Source organism: Colletes latitarsis, chromosome 11 (assembly GCF_051014445.1).
Source record: "Colletes latitarsis isolate SP2378_abdomen chromosome 11, iyColLati1, whole genome shotgun sequence".
NCBI classification, from domain to species: Eukaryota; Metazoa; Arthropoda; class Insecta; order Hymenoptera; family Colletidae; genus Colletes; species Colletes latitarsis.
This window is the reverse complement of record NC_135144.1, coordinates 13041948-13065164: the sequence shown is the minus strand read 5'-3', so window position 1 is coordinate 13065164 and position 23217 is coordinate 13041948. Positions and strand designations below refer to the sequence as shown.

Here is a 23217-nt window from a genome sequence, read left to right as displayed (position 1 = left end):
ATAGTGATTCCTAATAGTATTTTCTTTAGTTACACTTACGGAATTTTCGATCGAACAAATAGTTTCCACTTGGTGTTAAAAGAAATATTGATTTTGTTACAGTTTTTTGAGACTTCTTCATTTTATAATAAATAATTATTTTTAAAAATTCATAAGTGCAACTAAAGCTACTTACAGTTTAAGAAAATTGCATGATTTCTTGTTTCACAACTTGCAGTGAAAAATTACACGTTTGCCCATTTCTAACAAATTTTTGAAGGCCTCTCACATGCTGGTTTCTATTGTAGCTATAATAATTAATATTTTCAAACGTAATTTTTGTAAAAAGTAGTTTAAGAAATGTATTTTGTCGAAAACATTCATCAGAAAAAGTTGCACAGTTACGTCCAAAAAATTCTTGAAAATTACCTTTATTTTCAGTCGTCACAGTGGTGCTCCCTCCCTTAAGAAAAAATTCGTCTCGGTCATTTTTATGTTAACAACAATATTTATTACATAATAATTACGATATAATAATAACTTCTATGGATTTACAGTACACTGTCGCGCTAAACCTTAATTTATGTATAATATGCAATGGAATGATTACAAGTTGTTAAGACATCCACGTTTCAAGCTGGAGGCGATCAGGGCTTCGTTTTTCAGGTTGGCTCGAGTGCGAAGTAACAGGGAACGCGTCCCTTCGTCTGCTCCACGTTTCATCGCGTTCCATCGCTGGAACGATGCTCGTGATCGATCGTAAGTTATCGATCGCGATCTACGACGCGACCGCAGTGATCCCGGCGTCGGCGCGTTTCGCTCTCGTCGGGCATCGTCCCGAAACGTAAGACTTCAATTTTCATGTATATACATATACATACATATACATAAATGTATATATACACACGTATACATATATACATATTATATATAGATAATAAAGTTAGAAATAAATTCTCTACACCATACGGCGAATAACGTAGGTTCTACCATAAAAAATGGACAGTTTCCCGTTGCTCGGTGAAAAATGACAAACGGAAATCGAACGATCTAGCACGGAGTCTTTTCTTCCGGGAGCCAGAACGATGCTTCAACAACTAGAACGAGCTGTGTGTGCGCTTGAGATTTTCGTTTCTTATCTTCTTTTTTTTTTTTTTTCTGTTTTTCTTGTTTTCTTTCTCGTTTAATGTTTACAATGTTGCGTTTTATCAACGTATAAATATATTCTCGATCGTTGTCAATAGTTGGTACAATCTATCATTGTTTCAAAATATTTCTTTGCTTGGACCCTTTCGCGACGGCAACGTCCACACGAAGAGTTCGTTTTCGTTCAATTGAAACGCGTCAACGAGCAAATTTTACTTTCGCGATCAGCGAGGCCAGGGCAGATGCTTCTTTCCCCCACCGCCCCCGCTCCACGACTCGTTTCTCGTGCTCGATGATCCCGATATCGGTCGTCTCAGTCGATTTTTAGAGACGTCAGCGATCGTTCCAGGAGTGGAGGAAAGCTAGAATCTCCACCTAGCCTCTCCGATTGCAATAGTCACACCGTACGTGAATTGTTTGAATTATCGTCGAAACGAAATGTTTTGCGCTCGAAAGAGTAATTTCTTAACCTTCCTTAGGATAGTATCGTTCTATTAGACTTCTAACCGCGGTTCTAGGGGCTCGTAAGCAACGACGAGGAATTTAAATATTTAGCGATTTCTTGAAATATAGTTATTGTTCGTTGACGTCGACTGGCAATAGCGATATAAAAAATAGTACGGTCGATAGAAAGAGATTTGTTATCGTTTACGTACGCACGAGGATATTTTTGAAAACCGTCCCAAAAGGGTAAAGGGGAACTTGTTACGATTATTAGAGAGACTCTTTAGTGACGAATCACGGTGAAGGAAAGTCAGAAAGCGGAGTGATTCGCGCGATCGTTGGTGAATTATGATATCTTGGACGATCCTTTAACTCTACACGCAATTATTCCTATTCTGCTGCTGCATCGTTCTACTCGAGGAGAAACATCAACTAAAGGGGACTATTTGACGTTATCGTTAGGCTAAACTAAGGCTTTACAAAGATTCAACGTATTTCTGCTTCTTCTTCTTCTTTATTTACATCATCGTGCTTCGTCGCTACGGGCAATTTGGACCGACGTACAGGTACGTCTTTGGATAATCGTTAATAACGCTAACGTGACAATCGGTACGTTTATTGTTCAAATCAGTGCCCCGCTGATACGCGGTCAAATTGAACAGACTTCGAAGGACTCAGGCCACTGCTAACAAAAACGACCATGCTCGAAAGACTGGCGTAGTCTACTTTAAGGGAATCGTTGGTAAATCGATGGGAAGAACAAATGGTGTTTGACTGTGTGCGTGACTTCGATAAATCGCGAGTGCTACCGATGATCGATAATGGTCGTCGCTAGATAAACTTTTATAGAGTACGTTCCACGAAACGACCAAGTGGATCTAAACAAGATCGCATGACTTCGACAGGGTCACGTAAATACAATAATAACGAGAAATAAAAAAAAAAATATATTTAAATGCACGATACAAAAAAGTATTTTTTAAACTCATCGTTTATATTAATAATATTGTTCGGTTTCCAAATTGACGGTCGAATTTCCTGCACCGTTTACATCGAACTTCATCGTCTCGTGGAAGGTAGTTGAAGATTTATTATCGACACAGCTGAAAGGCGTATTATCTTTCCACCGGTAAGAGGGTTTTAAAACGTTGGAACCGATTTGCAAGTAAATTAATAATCGTTTGGAAATTTGCACCATTTTCACGATTGCTATGAGCAGTTTATACGCTTCGTAAAAAATCACAGGCATCGAGATCTTAGGCACGTATTGTATGCTCGCATTTTCGCCGTAGATTCGCTCCCAACTTCGCCAAATGCTTTCGAGCGTGCTCCGATCGCTAAGTACAGTGCTGAATTCCGATTACGTTGTAAGTTTTAAAGATCAAGCCTTCGTAGCATAGAAACGGAACTGGTTCTTTTTTTTTTTTTTTAAAACCCTCGACAACGAAATCAGTAATCTTTGCGCGAGTTGCTCCAACAGACGAAATTTACCACTAGCATTGTATTCGAATCGCACGTTTATCAAAGTATCGTTCGATCTATGGTTGACGAATAAATGGCGGGAAATAAAAACGTTACCCTCTAAGAACAAGTGAGATGATCGGAAGCGAGGATGTCGCCAAATTACTAAGACTTGATAATTTAATTCCATCGTAATCTCGTAATTTTAACAGACACATACACGCCATATAACGTTGATTCGTATTGCACGCGACAAGTTAAACGTACGAATTATACGTTTTGTTACATCGATAGCGATTGAAAATTTGTATATTTATATTTATAGATTTTTCTTTTCCCAAAGAGAAGGACGCGGGACTCGGAACACGTGTAGCACAGGTCAAGACACTATTGATTGGAATAGTAACTTCGTCGTCGAAGGGTTAGATTCAAACAACACTGAATATAAATATCGATCCGTCGGTAAAACAGTAAAACGGAAAACACGTGACCGTCGGGATCGAAAAGAATATTTCTCGAATATCGCTTTCAACACTGTTCGACTCTCTACGTACAGTCAACGTACACATTCGTGAGCCTGCTCGGATCGATTGCCACTTATCGATTCGAATGTTTGTCCGTCGCATCTCGTATATCACCGTGTATACGATCTACTCGACTACAACCACTACGCGTTGCGATTTTTTTTTTTCTTTTTCTTTAATTATCGTTATTAGTAATAATATTATTATTATTATTATTATTATTTTTTTCATTTTACGAGGACGATCGACCCGTTTACTCGAATAGTACCCGTACTGCTTATGGTAAAATGATAATGGATCGATGGATCGTGCCGATCGACGATATATTTTCTTTCTTCATCGATGTATTTGGCGCACGTTGTACCCACATACAGACCATACGCGTACTAACGAGTACCCCCGATCGGTGGTTACTTCTCTCTTGCTTCCATCTTTTCGCATCGTGGCTATAGCATTATTATTCTTTATCCTTTCTTCAACGTCACGTCGCGAACGGCGACATCGATCGATTGTCGTACACCAGTGGCTTTACACGCGGAAATCATTTCGAAAGCAATGAAAGGCACTATTCAGACGTTACGTAGACAATGGTAGCGCCGATAATAGTCATAAAACGGTACGTTACTTCCGCCGACGCTATATTTACAAGCTGGCTTGTTGCCGTTCGCGTGCACGTTCGCGGATTGCGTCGTCCCGCGAGGGTTTTCGCGTAATCGTGACGAATCCAAGGTGCACGTACCCCGATTCGACCACGGTAATAACGCTGATACTTCGAGGCAATTCGGTTTTTCTTTTCGGAAGGGGACGGGGGGGGGGGGGGAATTATTGGAATGGGAAGCCTACACGATGAGATCTTAACTTCATGAAGTGGATGAGCGGATCGTTTCGTCTGAAAATGGTACGAAGAATTTGTAGCTTCATTGTCAGTCACATTATTTTTGTTTATACGCTTTACTATCGATATCTCGATCGTACACTGTTCGTTGGTCAGGAAAGTACAAAACATTGGATAATATTAAAAGAGGATAAGAGTAAGTTTAGAAGTAACGTTGTATTTAAATATTTTTAATTTGGAACATGCTCGGTTCCCCTCTAAACCGCGATATCCTTCTTAAAGATCGATTTTAAATCGATCTGCATAAAGAATTTAATTCATCGAAAAGAAATCTTTGTCGAGAATGTCGAAGGCGCACGGTTCAGAGGAGTGAGCTGCATCGGTGTCTGTAACTCGGAACATTGTACAAAAATTATTCCTTTGAAAATGAAAATCCGGCATTACTCGATTCTACGTTGAAATTAGAAGACCCAGGACGGTGTTCGAAATATTACGTTTAGTTCGTCGCGCGTGTAAGCGATCCGTCGTGGATCATTCGATCGATGTCGGGCGTCGCGACGGTTTATTTAAACAGTTAACCCATCTTTATTTCTCGTTAAAGTTTTAAGTACAATGCTGCATAATAACATGACTCGAACATGCTACCGATATAATCGTTTATGATAATTGGTCCTGAAAAAATGATAGAACCAAATCTGAGTACAGTGACGATGTGGTATTCAAGCGCATCTTCGCGCGCGATAAGAAAACCGGAACTGGAATGAATATATCTAAGGGTCTGCGCTCTCTATGTGCTCTACGCTTATACACACCTCTAATCTACGCTTCCTATGTTAGTTTGCGATGATCGGTCGTATGTATGCTAACGAGTGCTGTTTTTCTAGACTGCACGTGTGAATCGACGCACTACTTTGCCGACCGAAACGCTGTCGTTAGCGGTGACACGAACCATTCGACTATAGGCAGAGCTGATTCGGGACGTTTCATAATTTCTTGTTTAAAAAAATATAACAACGAAACGATATTGAGTACGCGGTAGTTACCAAGCCATGTTACGTTTCCAGTGCAAAGCGTGCGAATATAGCAACGAATATATCGATTCCGTCGGCAAAGTCGTACTTTCGCTATGCGTTGTTATCTCTCGGGTGACTTAAACGGTATTTCATTATTTATTTTTTTATTCATCGGACTAGATACTCTGATCGGCGATCGTATCCTCGCATCGAGTCTTCGAACGAACCCTTTCACGGGCTCGGTTATATAAGCGGTTACGAAATGAAAACAGAGACAAAGCAATCATCTTTCTTGATCCCCTTTTTCGTTTCCCCGCGGTATAAAATTAATGCTACGTTAATTTTAATGTAACGAACGTTACGGTAAGCTTAAATTAACGTCGCACGATCGGGGAATATTCAAGTTCTCTACGGAAAATCTGCGGCGAACGAAAGAAAGGAGCGTGAACGCAGATAAATTCTTAAACGCGAATTTATGTACATCGCTAACCAAAGATCTATTACGTTTTTTTTTTTCGCTTTTTTCTTTCTCTTTGAATGCAACACAGAGTCAACCGAATCGAGAAAAGTGTTTCTTTGTTCATAGCGTCGATGGTGCACGTTACTTTTACCCGTGTTCCACGAAACGCGACGAAACTCGCGTCGCCTCGAGTTTCACGGAACATTGGCTCATCCTTAAGTTAAGAGGTGATCGGTAACAATCGAATATAACAGATACACGGGCGAATATATCACTGGATTAGCTTCGAGATCGTGTGGGAGTATGCGAGGAAAGGTATGCGTCCCTCGTCGAGGATATTTTTTTGTAAGTCAACGTCCGTCCTCGTTATTCTTCTCTTACCTTACGTATCTTTCGAACGATAAGAAGCTAAAAATCATACGTAATCGGCAAATCTGTTGGATACATATATATATATTATATCTGACATTCCCCACGATACGTTACCGTTTTACGCGTAATTTAACGTTATTACTAATTTATCGGTAGTGATATCGTTACATGATTACTACAACTCTGATCGCGTGCAATTGTATTTATCGTTCTTCCTTGGGAAATTAAATTAAGAGACGAGCGTAAAGATAAAATGTCGAGCCTTACGAAAGAATTAATCGTTCTAGTGTTACGATGAAGTTCGAATGGACATATGTATACATGCAGACATCGTGGACCGGAGTCTCTGAAATATTCACAGCGTGATATTTACAGTCTCTATATGCGTTGTTCGGCGACGAATAGTGTAGTAGGTGGGTCAAAAGGAGGGGAGAGGGGGGGGGGGGAAGTGAGCTCGAAGAAGCGTCGTGGCCCGTTTAAATACGTGGGTCCGTTTTTTTTCTCATATTCGCTAAAAATCACGAACTCTTTGATCGGCTGTCGATTCAGACTGACGGGGAAACGGTCATCGGTGCGTGTCGAAGGAAGTTCTCTTTGGGGGACGAGGATACGGGGGAGGAAGGAGTGGGTTCGATTTCTAATAACGTACATTTTTTCTTGTTTTTAGTTTTGGAACACGTATCACGCGAAAAACGCTACTTTTATTGTACCAATCGACCCGTTTTCTTTAGTCTCTTTCAGTCGAATTCGAAGCTTCAAGGTCAACGATGCAATAAAATATATATGAATTACTTTTTTTTTCTTTTCTTTTTTACAGCAGTCGAACTCAGTTAATACTGTATAAAGTCACGTTCTCTAACAATCGATTTTTATCTCTTCTCAAAGGATACATATATATATATAGTATATAATATATGTATAATATATAATGCCTTGTAGGTCTTGGGACGTTCGTAATTGATTTAATAATAGCGTTCTCGTTTTCGATTTCTTCCTCGATCCCCGAAGTTTACACAGAGAATCGTCGTTCGCTACTCCATATATGTATATATATATATATATATTTTTGTTTGTTTTTGTTGCCATGTCCATGTTCCAAGAAACAGATCAACGAAACGGTAACGCAAGTCGTACAATCGGTAGGCCCGTTACGTTTTTAAAAACAATAACAGTATCTGCATATATAACACGTGGTAAATATTTATATATATAATACATGTATCGTATATATCCGAATATGTTTACAGTTGCACGTACACGCGTATGTATATTCGTTTCGACGAAAACATCGGAAGCGCGGGAAAATCGAACGCGTTCGATTTCATCGATCTATCGGTGTCTTCGATTGTCGAGAACTCGTATCGATCGAAACTGTATGTATGCCCGCCCGCGTCGTCTTCGCGTTTCGTTCGCGGACGAACCGCCGTACGCGTATCCATCGATTACGACGGCTTCGTCGATAAAACAAGTGAATCTATGAAACGATACTAGTAAAAGCATCATAATCGAGGGACGCTGATATAACAAAAACTTCCGTGGCGTTCGCGAGCGAGCGAAACCCGTAGAAGGCCGCGTGCATCCTCGTTTATTTGCTATTTCTCGCGGAAGAATTTGAATTTCCCGCCCCGACACGTTCTCTCGTTTCGATCGATCGAATTCCCTGTACAGGTAGCGCACAGTATAAGGTCGTTATCGTATTGAAGATATCGCGATTAAAAGCATTGTCCTTTTGCATCGTAAACAAAAATGTTGATTTTAACGTCGAAAACTTGGAAAGCACAGGGTAAATGAGAAAATCACGAGAGAGAATAAGCGGGGAGAAGCTCGTTTCGCGCCAAGGGAAACGAGAAAAAAATATTTCGAAAACAGCTAGAACATTATATCGTTATTTATGAGAATGAACGTCTTCGCTTCGTAATCATTACACGTGTACTGTTTTACAATGTAATCGTCGTTGCTATAATTAATAATATTTTTTATAATTTTTTGTTGTTGCACGAACACGACTATCGATCTGTACAAATGTCGCTAAACGTATTCCCGAACAAAATTACACAACTACCCACGCAATTCAAGACACAATCTACATCGTATACATTATATATCTATATATGTTTTATATACTATATACATAAAATATATAGTATACGCATATGTATAAATATATAACTTCTAGTAAGACGAATAGCGTTAGTATCTTATAAACACCTTATCAAACGTGTTTCCGATTAAACGACAAAAGGAAACATGCTACCTCGGAAATCGTATTTGGAAGTCAAAACGCGTGTTTGCAAAATATTCAATGCTTCATCGAGATACCTCGAAGAGGACGATTTACTTGAAGTTTCATTCAAAATGTTACATCTACAGGGGGAGAAGTATAGTAGATAATACGTATATACAAGGTTCTACACTTCATGAGAACATATTGTTAATACTAAAATCTTCTTGATGGTATTTATTGTTATTTAGTTAATAATAGATTATTAATAGTCTACTAAGTATTTATTTCCTTTTCTCTTTTTCATATTTACTCTCTTTCGCTCGTTCACTCTTTCTCTCTCTCTCTCTCGCTCTATCTCTTTCGCTCTGGCTATCGCACTTTCTCACTGTTTTCTCTAGTTTTCGTGCACGACTTTTTTTTTTTTTTATCCCAGCGAATAAACGATCGGTTTACCCGGCGTAGATCGTTGCATCCGTTTTCTATCGATCCCGATATATTTGTTCGTTTTTGTCCAACTCATTCGTTCCTTTCTTTTGTCCAGAGAAAATCCTGCCTCGTACGGGTGTATCGTCCACGGGTTATCGTTGGAAAATATATATAGTTTGTCGAGTGGGGGGGCGAAAGCGAACGTAACGTAACGAAACGAAAAAACTGCTTCTGTACATTTGTCGTATATGCTTAGAACCTTTGGTGTGCATTACCTTAACTTGGACATACTGAACGCTCTTAGTCCTTCTTGTCGCCGTCCTCGGGGTCCTTAAGCGTGTGCCATTGAGCAATAGGACGTCTCGGGGATGCCAACATGTCGGACCAGTGTCTCAACTCTGTTCCGCTCGCGTTGTACCCCAAGACGACCTTCCCAATGGGTTCTGAGGTGCCGATACGATCGTAGTCGACTACCGTGACAACCAATTGCACTTTCTAAACGCGAAATTACGTGTTAATGTATCGTCCCACGGGATAATACATCGCCATAACTTCCGGACCGTGAGGGACCATTAATAGTCTAGCGCTAGCCGTACCAATTATAGAATTTTAAAGTGTCGATGCTCGCGAGAACGGATCTGATCGAAAGGATTATATTTAACGTACTTTGAGGATGCCAAAGGAATCAATTTCAGAAAGTAAATAACCAAAAACAGTGATAAATCTATTTCCTCTGTGTTGAAAACAATTAATTTTATCTACTAATAGTTTTACTATTCTTTCCGGATCCATTTTCGCGAGCTTTTAATCGTGCTCAGGAGTAGTGAAAAGATCGTTAGATGAAAAGTATTGTAGAAAGACGAAAAGTTGGCTAGTTGGTCCGATTGGTTACAACGAAGGGGATTATACTAATACTGATCAGACTCACTGGATAACTTTTCGTCTCTGCATAGTACGGAGAAAGAGATTTGCAAATTTAAATATTGTGTAAACTTTAATTAAAATTGTATGTTTTCTATATAAGCACGAAAGTATTTGATCACTCGTTTCATGGAAGACATTTTCGCGAGCTTCTAATCGCACTCAGGAGTAGTGAAAAGATCGTTAGATGAAAAGTATTATGGCAAAATGAGAAATTGGCTAACTGGTCCGATTGGTTACAACGAAGGGGATTCTACTATAACTGATCAGACTCGTTGGATAACTTGTCGTCTCTACACAGTACGGAGAAAGAGATTTGCAAATGTTATATAAATATTAAATAAAATTGTATGTTTTCTACATAAGCTCGAAAGTATTCGATCACTCGTTTCATGGAAGACTGATGAAAAAAAGTAAACGTTTAATTGTTATTTTTAAAGATTTAGTAGTGTATGTGTCCTCGAAAGGAAATATTTAAATTGCAAAACGCGATGACATTGTTTTAATAAATTAAAATGTATTTGTATCGAAGGCATGATCTAATACTTTTGATGGATAGTGTGTGTATCATATTTCAGATTCCAAATGGCATGCATAGCGATTAGAAGATACGAGAGATGCATTATAGATAATATTATTCAGCGATAAGTAAAGATTCTAGTAAATATAAGTAAATGGCCTTACGATCCGGAAGTATGGTATTTTCAAAAAGCTTAATTGAATAATAATCCCTTCATAAGGCTGTGAGAATCAGGCAATGCATAAACGTAAATTGCAAATTCTTTTTTTACATTCATAAGATATAAAAGACCAGAAGGCTATTAATATTTCAAAAATAGAAGCTGCGAAGAGCGATACGCTTTTTTTTTTATTAATAGCGAAGCAGGTTATTTGAGTAAAAACTACTATCTTATGAAGGGCTGATCGACGCATTACACACGGATCATCTATTTTCGTATGCTTCATTCATCCCCTGTTAAAAGCGACGTTGTTGTCATAATTTTATTATTTATCTTTTCATTTCCAGACAGAATTTTTATTAAATATTCGAGACGTCCGTTTGCAATGAGCCAAACTAGCTTAAATTTCTTATATTACCAGTAAACTGCGGATGTTTATGCATTTAAGGGAAATTTTTATTCTCAGAAAGCTACAGGATTCAAAAATATAAGAAATGGTTAAAGTAAGACACGAATTATTACATTTAGGGGTTCAGACAACAAAGCATCCATTTCTTTAAGCTTAATAAAAATATGAATTTACATAAAAATCCGCAGTCTAATTATCAGGATACAAACAGATTAATAAATAAAGTTACTGTAATTGTTTCTGTCTAAAACATAATTAAAAAGAAAAACGTGTGCAAAAGTCGGCAAGAGGTGTTAGAGAAGTTCTGAGTTACGTGTACGGTTAATGTTACCTGTGTCTGTTCATTGTATCGAACGAAAGTAAGAAAACAGACAGGGGCAATAAATAAACGTAGACGGTACGTACCTGTATTTGCTCGAAGGGTACCTCAAACGTGAACGATTCGTTGTAATACGGATTAAGAGTGCACTTCTTGATGGACGTTTTCTTCTTCTTCAATCTCTTGCCGTTTTGCATCAAAGCGATCTTCACATATGGATCCGACAGGCCACCTACGTCCATCTTCTTCAGGTTCTTTGCCTCCAGAATCACCACTGTCAATTTACCAGCCGTGGGGACGTATCGCAGCGAAAAGCATATGTCACCCAATTTGTTATCCTGCGATCAACAGATTTACACAAATCGCGTTACGATTTTTTCTGATTTAAGTTATACTTTCTTCTTCGATTACAAGTTCGGTTAAAACATTCTATTATAAAATATTTTCAAGTTCTTGACACAAAAGAATTCTATAAATTCGTTATGTGTCTAATTTTATTTACTCCGAAGATAAATTAAAAACATCTTATAATAAAATTCTTTAATAATAATTAATTTGATAAACTCATTTATCTTCTCACAACAGAAAAGTTAACAGTCAAGAAACAACTGTTATACCAGAGGTAATTAAAAATTTCCAATTTTATTTTACCTCTGTTTCTTATAATCGGTTTTCTCAATTATTTTCTTACGATTAGACTGCGGATCTTTATGCAAATTCATATTTTTGTTAATAGAATTAAGGAGGTCAGAGCTTCGTAGAGGGTTGTATCAATCTCTAAATATAATAATTCGCCTGATGCTTTAAGTAATTCTTATATTTTTGCAAATTGCATAAACATCCGCTGTCTGCTTGTGGTCGACGTTTGAAATAATTTCCTTGAAACGTATTCAAAACACGTTAAAACGAAGATTACCTGGCCGCCCTCGCCCTCGACGCTCTGCAGTTCCCTCCATTCCTCGATCGTCTGGGCCAAATCTACTTGGCAGAGCGGCACCTTGACTTCACCGATTTGATCGTGCTTGGAGAACCTGTCGAAGTCGAAGATAGCGAAGACCAGCGTCTTGTTCATCGCGTCTCCGTAAGTAACGTTCTAGAAGACGAACACTTCGTTAACTCACCGCGGAAGAAAAAGCGGTTCGCTATGGGAGAATCGTGTCCTGTTCTTTCGTCGACATCGACGATATTACTGAGTGAAAACTCGACACTGACCTTGAATGTGAAAGTCTCGTTGAAGGCCGGATTGAGCGTTTTCCTGTGCACTTTCGTTTCGAATTTCTTCTTCTTGTCGGGCAGCAGGTAGACCTTCACGTACGGATCGGACGTTCCGCCCATGTCCAAGGCTGGCAGCTCCTCCGCTTGTATCACTGTTACCGCCAGACTGTTCATGTTGAAGTCGTATTCGAGCTGTAATTATTTATTATTACTGCATCGATCATTTCTGACGCGATAATCACTCGCTGGAGACACGGGGGCTGTCGAGATAGAAAATCATTGGAGACTCGTTATTTCTGGCGGAGTCTCACGATATCTGTACGAGGATCTAGGAACGTTGATGCAAGTGTTTTCAGGCCTTCTGTCTTCGTAGGGTAAACAATTTCTTTATGTTTCGGATTTCTGTGTTGTAATGCACGAAAATTGACTACACAGGGTGCTCAGCCACCTTTCGGAAACATTTTAATGAGAGATTCTAGAGGCCAAAATCAGACGAAAATCAAGAATAGAAAATTATTGTTAAAAATTATTAATAAAATTTGCCCACCTACACGAATTTTTTCTCGAAAATGGTTAGGATTTCAGGGGTATGTCAGTCGACCAAAAATGATTGTAATTGACATTTGCAACTAAAAATAATTTTTTCAGAACGATTTGAAATTTTTTTTTTTCGTCGAAATGTTTCACACCTGTTCGAATTTTTTTCTCAAAAGTGAATAGGATTTTGGAGGTATGTCTATTCACCAAAAATGATTGTAATTGACCCCCGGAACCAAAAATAATTTTTTCAGAACGATTTGAAATTTTTTTTTTCGTCGAAAAATTTCACACCTGTTAGAATTTTTTTCTCAAAAGTGAATAGGATTTTGGACGTATGTCTATTCACCAAAAATGATTGTAATTGACCCCCGGAACCAAAAATAATTTTTTCAGAACGATTTGAAATTTTTTTTTTTCGTCGAAAAATTTAGGCACCTACCCCCTGTCGATTTTTCTTAAAAATTAGATTTTCATTTTCAATAATTTTATTTGACTCCCTACAGAAAAGTTGTTTAATACTTTTTTGTAGGTATCCATGAGCTCTACTTCGAGACTAAATTTCAATGAAATCCATTGACTATTGTAAGAGTTATGACCATTTGAAAATTGGGCCATTTTTATGGGGTTTTTCTAACTTTACGGGTTCAAGGAACAACTTTTTCAATATTTTTATAATTTCTACATATTCTACACTAAAATACGCGTCGTTTGCCTTTTTAAACATTAAAATCGTCCAATCCGTTCAGAAATTATGACGTTTTAAAGATTCGCATGAAAATTCGGGCAGACATTTCGGGCCAGAAATTATATTTTCGGTAAGGAATTTTTTTCTCGAAAATGGTTAGGATTTCAGGGGTATGTCAGTCGACCAAAAATGATTGTAATTGACATTTGCAACAAAAAATAATTTTTTCAGAACGATTTGAAATTTTTTTTTTCGTCGAAAAGTTTCACACCTGTTAGAATTTTTTTCTCAAAAGTGAATAGGATTTTGGACGTATGTCTATTCACCAAAAAGATTGTAATTGACCACCCGAACCAAAAATAATTTTTCCAGAACGATTTGAAATTTTTTTTTTTCGTCGAAAAATTTAGGCACCTGCCCCCTGTCGATTTTTCTTAAATATTCGTTTTTGATTTTTAGTAATTTTGTTTGACGCCCTACAGAAAAATTATCTAATACTTTTCTGTACGTACCCATGAGCTCTACTTCAGAAAAAAGTTTCATTGAAATATATTCACAATTGTAGGAGTTATGGCTGTTTGAAAATTGGACCATTTTTATGGGGTTTTTCTCATTTTGCGGGGTCAAGGACCAATTTTTCGAATATTTTTGCGATTTGTACATATTCTCTATCAAAATACGCGTAGTTTGCTTTTTTAAACGTTAAAATCGTCCAATCCGTTCAGGAGTTATGATGTTTTAAAGATTTGCATGAAAATTCGGGCAGACATTTCGGGCCAGAAATTATATTTTCGGTAAGGAATTTTTTTCTTGAAAATGGTTAGGAATTCGAGGGTATGTCTATTGACCAAAAGTAATTGTAATTGACCCCTGCAGCCAAAAATATTTTTTCCCAGAACAATTTAAAATTTTTTAATTTTGTCCAAAAATTTTTCGGTCAGTATAGAACTTGAAACGTTAATAACTTGTTAACGAAGTCTCAATCAACAAATTGCTTTTCTTCATCTTCGTCTTGTTTTAGCCTCCCTGCATATGAAAAATTTCAAGAAAATCGAACCGAAATTGGGATGGAAAATTCTGCGAGGCGGCGTTGGAAGACAAGAGATTTGAAAACAGGAAACAGGAGCGTACCTTGAACTGAAGTTTGCCGAGTTTCACCTCGCTCTGCTTGCTCTCCGCCTCGTCCGGTTCCTCCGCGTTATCGGTCAGTTCTTCCATATCCGGCTGGACCTTAACAGATCGAAGTGGATTCCACGAGTGTAAAGTGTGCTTCTAAAATCTACAATGAAGTCACGGAACACCGAATCCGTACCTTGTCCTTGTACGTGGTGCCCAGCAGCTGCACCGATTTCAGGTCCACCGCTCCCTTCAACCCTTTCTTCCCGTCCTTGGATCGCCTTTTGCGACAGCATCTTCTTATGCAGCAGAAGCAGATTCCGAGAACTACTACGCCTACGGCTACTCAAGCGAAAAAGAAGATTCGATGGAATTAAAACGCCTGGCTCCGGGGGTGGGTCGTGGATGCTTGGTTTATTTTTTTTTTTTGTTATTTTATTTCTAGACGCAACTATCGTTCAAGCGTAACTCGCAAGCGCGTAAGCGTTCGTTCGGGGATCGCTGTATCGTGAATGAATATTTTTTTTGGGTAAAAAGAGTACGTGAACGAGTGAATATGTTCGACGGGGAACTGGAACAGAGTAAGTTGCACGATTAGTGTGATTTGTTCGAGATACGGAGGCTCTGGGATGTTTGATCGCTCTGAAAGAGTAAAACAGTTGGTTTGAATGATAAGTCGTTTCAAACAGATATTCACACAGGCTCGTGGAAGTATTCGAACGATGACATATTCCTAATTGAAATTTACACAAACCGTACAGTATGATAAATATTTTGAAATTGTCGTATACATCGCGTATGGGGAATATGTGAGAATAACATGCAAAAATTTCATTTAAATCAAATAACACACTGAGAGTTCCGCATTTTTCCATACAGACTTTAGCAGTATGTAATTATGAGGATAGCTTAAACATTTGTTTATCAGAGTTTAGTTTCTATCATTTACCTTGGGTACTGAAGTATTCTTTCTTCGACGATAACTTTTTATTATCATAAAATTTTGAACTATCGTTCAAGTTTATGTTCAATAAATTGCAAAGAAATTCACGATATTAAATGCTTACAAAAGATCCATTCTATTTTATTATAAATTTATTTTCTTATTTCAATATCTTGAATCTTAACCGAGTTTTACAGTTCATATTTTTATTATAACTCCTTAACAAAGCATTTATGGATTTTTTGTTATATAACATATTAGTCTTGGTTTTACTTGTAGAACACGCTGAAGTGTGTACGGAAAAATGTGGAACACCCTGTATGTTATTTGATTTCAATGAAATTTTTACATGTTATTCTCCCATATTTTCCATACGCGATATATACGACAATTTCAAAATATTTACTATACTGTACGGTTTGTGTAAATTTCAGTTAGGAATATATCATCGTTCGAATACTTTCGTGAGCCTGTGTATACCTTCGTATCAAATAAATTCGTGAATTATTGAAATTGTTATATCGATATTTTCTATCTAGTATTTTGGTATCGTATTGGTTGAATGTCCTGAATCGGTATCGATCCGATGACTACGCTTGAGCAGAACACGAAAGTAGGGGAAGGAGCCATAACTAGCTCGCGAGCCTTTGGTTTGCCACCCCTGGTTCACAATGTCTCCTATAGCTCGTTAATACTGATTGAACAGTGGGTACTTGCATGCTCGTGGTCCACTCGCGGGCGACAGCTTAAGTGCACAAACTCACAACCAATCAGTTCTATTAGTTTATTAGTTAGCTGGTTGTGGATTTGTTCTGGTAAGCTTTCACCGCAAGCATCTACTGTCCAATCAGTAAATTATTTTTTTAACGAACAGCTATCTGTCCATAAATTACTCGAAAGGGTGTCCTTGGTATCTTGAGGGAACTTGGTAATTTTGAGGAATTTCTAGGTATAGAGAAAAATTGCTCGGAATTAAATGAATTCTAAATAATTATTAATAGTTATAGACAGATTTCATTTCTAATAGGAAATGTACTCTTTGTACAATTGAACAAATTAATTCAAATTATTGTATTATTTTACTAGTTATTTAACGAAACAAGCATTTATCAATAGAGGTCAGTTGCCCTAATAAGGAATGATTTTTGTTATACACATGTTTCACTTGCTTGCAGAACTTTTATAAAAACTTAAATATTTTATGCTCTTTTGACTGGTAACAGTCAAATTTAAAATATAATAACGGTTTAGGAAATGTTTACTTCTTTCACTGAGGTCTTAATTGTTCATATTAGGCTCATAGTGCTCGTAATATGGAATACTATATGGAATAGCATAATGTATTAAATTTAGTAGAATTAGATTTTTGGTAGGCTTAAACGTGTTCTGCAAAGTGTTTAAACCAATTAATAAAGATATCTATCTAAATTCAATCAGAAAGGTGTGCTTCGAATATGGTTCCATGAAGAGCACAATTTTTCAATTCATTTTTCATGTTTTTACGAGGAAATATTATCATTGGAGGTACATAAATTCCACTAGCACTCATACAAATTACTGTAGTAACTAGACTTCCCCTTTCTGCTGATATGAGTGAACCAATCTGTTTTTTTTTCTTTCATTGCTAGAATTTTCGATAGTTAGACCTGTTTCATCACAATTGAATATTCTACTTGCAGGATATTAATGTTTTTTCACTTTCTAATAAATTAAAAAAAGCATCAAAAGCATTTGTTTAACAAATCGAAATAATGTTGCTCTAGAAACCGAGTATATCTTTTCCGTCTTCAGAAATCCAATTTTTTTGTTTATAATCGCTTGAACTGCATTAGACATATCTTCTTTTGTCCAATTTTTTTTTAAGTTAGACGACATTAAGTTTTATGTAATAAAAATGGAATCAGAGGTATATGGTCCCTAATATGAAATAATGCATATCGAGCCTGTTCAGGTATTTCATATTAGACAGATCATTGTTCCTTGTTTTATGTTTACGAGATAGAAATTCATAATTTCGACAATTGCTGTGAAAATTTGATTTGATTGAGCTGACACAAAGCTGATGCACTTACCTTATTATGTATATAATATTAGGTCAAGGAACACCTTGCAAGAACTCAGACAGCGATATTTTCTTGAATATTCTATTACGAACGTTGCTTTGAAATTCGAGCATATGCACGCTAGTTGCAACAAATGACGATAATTGCTCTAATATTGCGGTGTTCCAAATTAGGAACGTATTCCATACTAGAGCAACTGACCCTATTATTTTGTAAGATGAAAAGGTCGATTAAATCAGAAAGAAATAAACTATTCTAGCTCGGGGAAGGAGAAACGTTGGATCGCCTAATTCGTGTAACAGTAAACGTGTAAACTGTTTGTTTTCGATAATACTCGATTACTGATGCAGAAAAGTTACTCGTAATCGGTGTTGCTTTTACCTATTAGGATCGTAACGAGGCCCCATGTTGGTATTCCCATCTCTTCCGCGAGCTCTTTTCCGAGGTCTTCAATTTTAGTTTCGAGCGTTTTACCTGCGCTCTCGGTGACTACTTCCGCATCTGTGCCTGCGAAACAAGCGAATCGTTAGTCGCGGGTTTTCGCTGAAAAAATTCACGCGACTTTTGCGAAAACATCGAAACGTGAAAATGGTAGCAAAGCATCCGTTTACCTTCTTTTATTTCCATGTCTGTGCTCATCAAGGTGTTTAACGTCGATTCGACGACCTCATCCACCGGCACCGGCTCTTCCGGCACCTTCTCCGCTTCCCTCTTTACGGCAGGCATTTTCTGAGCCAAGAAAAAGAAACGAGAATGTTCAGCACGCGCTTCCGTCGCTAGAGAATTCCGTTTTTCATTCGGAGATGTGTGCTCGTTAGCAGCGGCGATTTTAGGCCAGAAATTTAAGGGGACGGGACAAAAAATTGATGGAGACTAATTCAACGCGATACTTTTGTGGCCCGATAATAATATAGAATGTAATTTATTCAAGTCAATGAATCATACAGCGAAATTGATAAAACTGTTTCTTTAAAAACGCACGAGATTCCCCGTGACCGCGTGGCGAGCTTCACTTGGGGGTTCCCCTACGGTCGACCAGTACTCTCCCGTAAAGCGCCATTGTGCGGCCATATGTGCGCCAAAACTTTCTCAATAACTTTTATTCAATATTTAAATACGAAGGAAAGTGTGAACACGTGTGAAAATGGGGTGCTTTATGTAACCATTAATAAAGTTAGTGTTGGATTTCGTTAATTTTGCATTCGCCAAAGAAGATCAAAAGCAAAATGTACTGATGAACTCTCGATAAATATCCGTGTCAGTGATTTTTTTTATTCAAGAATGTAGAAAATATACGAAACCAAAAAAATACCGTCGAAAGTGATTAATTATATATTTACTAGACATAATTCTCAATTACACGTTTTCCAACTTCTGTTTTTCATAATCGATTTAATATTGCGTTTAGCTTAAATAGCCGAGCACATTCTTCGATAAACTTTCCAAGTGAAATATTTATATGAAAGTGCCACCCCTCTTAATCTATTTTTAAGTGTGTCACGGACTGTGTTCAGGAAAAATAGCATTCTTTCGTAAAGCAGCAACGTTCTTTCGTGCGAAGTTCACCATCAAGATAACGTTCTTTGGGAGAACAATAAATAACTTATCATCCAGTTTTACGTTGTTGCGTTCTTAATCGATAAAAAATAAAAAAAAACTAGATTCAAATCTGTCGTCGAGGCATTTTCGAAATATGAAATCTCGCGGATCAACGTGAGTAAATCGAGTTTATTTTCAATTTCGAAAGCAACATATCCGCGTCATTTAAAAATACAAACAGTGTCTCGCGAAGCAAAATTGCCTTGCGTTCGTTATCGGTTCTTTAATTAAAATTCAAAGCAATCAGTTCGTTGTCTCTTTCCTTCTCTTCGATTACAACACGTTTATCGATTTCTTTACTTTTTTATAACGCTATTTTTGGTGTTTCATATTCTGAAGTAATTTACGAACAAACAGATTTGACACATACACTGCTTGCAGATTTAAATCTGTTTTATTTTCAGTTCTTTCAACTGTAATTTCATATTATGTATTATTGATGGAAGAAATACAAAATGTGTTTAAATTATTATAAAAATAAATCGAATTTTGTTAATGATCTAAAATCAGGATTATTTTCACTGTTAAAAATCGTTGTTCGTAACGTGTAATGGTATCTTACGTTTCGATTTTATTGAAATTACGTTTCACCAATTCGAATGTATAATACGAACACAAGATCACGAGAACATAATCGATCGGAATCCTGATAATAGTTTGCGAGTTGGCGAACTCGCGTCGCGGGTTTGCGTGAAAAATTCCAATGAATTATGCGTCGCGCGGCTTAATTTTTGTTGCGGTCATGGCAGAATCGAATTCCCTGTTGCAAACCATAAACGAGGGACGCGAGCCACGGTGTTTCCACGAGCACTGTTAGGTTTTACAATCAACGACGCGTTTCCGGATTCGTAGATTGCGTTTGCACGCGTATCGTGGCGATTGCGTGCGACGTCGAGTCGCGTGATTTAAATGCACGTCGTCTGTACAGGCGTTATTATTATATCGGAAAGGCCTGCTTTCCGTCGAGTGAAAATTGTCGACTAATTATCGCGATAAAAGCCGATGGGAAATAAATGTGAAAAATTACGCGAAAGGAAAGCAATTTCCTTTGAAGTATCGGAACACGAACGTCGAATCGCGAACAAAATTTTCTCTTTCAATTATCGATAGTTAAAACGATACTATTTCTATTACTTTGCCCCACTTCGAGGAAATCCTCGATTCGTGTTACTGGGTCTTCTATCGTGGAATAAATTCTTTTTTTAATTTTTAGAGAAATTTATTAATCCAGAAATGGCTATCATGGCTCGAAAAAAATTTTCTTGATCATTTTGTGAAAAGAAATTTGGTAACTTAGGTAAATTCTGAGCAATAGAAAAAGAATTATAGAGTATTGTTAAAGTCGCCAATTAAAAGTACTGCCGTTGTAAGTTACGTTTGCTAGCTTAAATGTTTTCAACAACGTTTGCCTCGAAATTCGTTCGTTAAATCTAATCAAGTCGTTTAGTTTTTTATTCGTGAATCGATAAGAATATTGCCCTCGGTGATTGCGTGCGTAACTCTTGCCTGCTTCAACCCCCGACATTTCCGGGTTCTATTTTTCCGATTCCTTCGGGGTATTGAACCGCAGAGGAATTCTTTAATTGACATACAAAGAAAATTTCTTGGTTGCCTTTTATTGGAAAGCTACTCCAATAATTGCAAGAATACAAATATTAAATACACAATTCTAAAAATGTATTAAATGTTAGCGATTCTCGTATGCATATACTTAGGCACGAGTTATAAAAATAAAACGTACATTCTTTCCAATTGTTCGATCAAAGTGTTAAAAATGTAAACCTCAAACCTAAGTCTCGATTAGGTTTCGAAATTACATTTATAATTGCAGCCATTCGATTGCATTTATCTGTGGTCGGTAGCAATTAACAATCGTGGTTTACAGTTATATTTTACAATGGTAATTGTTAATCCTTAATTGGATTAGATTTCGTGCAGCTCTAATTTAAACAACCTTCCACTGCTGTGTAGCGGCCAGACGTCTATATCTGTCATTGTTATATAGAGTATGCGACTTCTGGAAGGTCTCAGACAAGAATCAATAGTAACCTTCTGCAATAAAAATTCTTTCTAAGACGGTCGGTAGATGTTAGGCCACTTGCATCCAGAAGCAAAATGCATCGAGCTACTGTTTCAAATTTTAACCTCATGACGTACGATTTAATATCAAATCATTTTTCAAACCTATACTACTTAATTTCATTTAAATTTGTACGTGAAAGGAATGGTCACGAAAAGTAATAGATTTGTTTTACGAATACCTCGTGAATGTAAAAATGTGTTAATTTCAATGACTCGATGACGAGTGAGTAGCCTCATAATTGTGAAACTTGACATCAAGAACATGTGACAAGTTAGTATTTAATAGTTCGGCGAATTACTTGGTATTCTGTAATCTTAATGTCAATAACGTTATTAAAAAATTGACATTAAGGTTCGTTTTAAAAACACGTTTTATTATCCCGACCTTTATCGAGGTACAAACGCGACGTTTTAACGAGGGAGTCCTATATCGTAAATTATCGGTTTGGTTATATTTTAAAATATATACAGTGTGTACGCAACATCTAAGACTCGTTTCTGCGTGATGCAAGAACAATGATAAAAGTTCATTAAACATCAAGTTGATAAACGTGTGCTCTATTCGACCTCGTTTCCAAGTTATGTCAACCATATCTTTATACTCCACCAATGCTTAATCATAAACTGTACTACCACTATATCAATCTGTTTGTATACAATACTCGATAAACCTTGACATATCTCAACGTGTTGTCTATTCTGTTCCAAATGGGAGTATTTCCGACATTTCCCTCTCAATTCTAATACGTCTAACGAACAAATCAAAAATATTTTTAAAAATGATTTTTATCTTTATTGGACAAAGTTCAATTATTTAGAGTATTCGAATTTAATTATACTCGATTTGCCATTCAGAATTGTTAAAATGTAATAGAATACAAAATCTGTATGTTTGTGATATCCCTATAACTCCTACTAGTTTTGTCTAATTCGAACGAAATTTTATTTGTATTCTCTATGTTTTGACAAAAAATGTAGGCTATTTAATTTCTGAAAATATTAGGTATAAAATAGGCCACGAAGCAAATAAAGTAAAATATCTACTTGAACTTGAAAAAACTCCCAAGTTTCAACGGAAAATATAGGCTATTTCAAATCAAAGTTAAAATTTAACGTAAATAAAGTAAAATACCTACTTGAAATTGAAAGAAACCTTAATCCGCCCGTGAAAGAGTCTCGACTAGAGAATATACTAATAATTCTATATTTCATGCTCGACATCGTCGATAAATTCCAAGTAGTGTAGTTCCTCCCCTGATATCGGTCTTTCTAATACCCATGTTTCTCTATAATGTTCTTCGAAACGTAAAGACTTATTTCAAAGGAGAATGAATTTCAGCGCAGGGAAAAGTAACAGGATTTTGCGGGGAGTCTCGTTCGTGCGCGAAATGTCAGCCTGGACGAGAAAGTGGAAGAAATACGAGTGACGCGGGAGTGTTCGCCTTTGGGAAAGGTTGCGTGGGTGTGTATTAGGGAAAGAAGGTTATGAAGCAGATGTGACAGGGGACGCAAAAGATTATGGCGGCGCGAGAAAGATCACGGACGACTTGAAAAGGGGGAGCAAGAAACCGGGGAACGCAAACGGCGGGTTCGTGGGGAGAATATATGGGAATTATTTCAGCTCGCGGGCCTGTAGGGACGCCATAACTTTCCTCCCTTTCTTTTCCTCTAGCATACAGTCCTCGACAAAATCGTAAGACACTGGTATTTTAGTATTATTCAAAAAAGATTTTATATACAGATATACAAAGATACTGTTTA

The 23217-nt window shown here is 37.2% G+C and overlaps 1 protein-coding gene across 2 annotated transcripts in view; it reads right to left on the bottom strand.

Moving 5' to 3' along the window:
• Window positions 1-463: 463 nt before the first annotated feature.
• Syt1 (synaptotagmin 1) overlaps window positions 464-23217 on the bottom strand; it is a 34890-nt gene continuing 12136 nt past the window's right edge. The window contains exons 2-9 of one of the 2 annotated variants that reach the window (XM_076778162.1): window positions 18387-18504; window positions 18157-18282; window positions 14966-15111; window positions 14785-14877; window positions 12426-12620; window positions 12130-12306; window positions 11300-11551; window positions 464-9379 (exon numbers count right to left, since the gene is read on the bottom strand). In XM_076778162.1, coding sequence (XP_076634277.1) covers window positions 9185-9379; window positions 11300-11551; window positions 12130-12306; window positions 12426-12620; window positions 14785-14877; window positions 14966-15111; window positions 18157-18282; window positions 18387-18501 — 1299 coding nt within the window. In that variant the 5' untranslated portion in view covers window positions 18502-18504 and the 3' untranslated portion in view covers window positions 464-9184. Of the gene's footprint in view, window positions 9380-11299; window positions 11552-12129; window positions 12307-12425; window positions 12621-14784; window positions 14884-14965; window positions 15112-18156; window positions 18283-18386; window positions 18505-23217 lie in introns of both variants that reach the window. The other variant, XM_076778161.1, reaches the window with a different exon arrangement.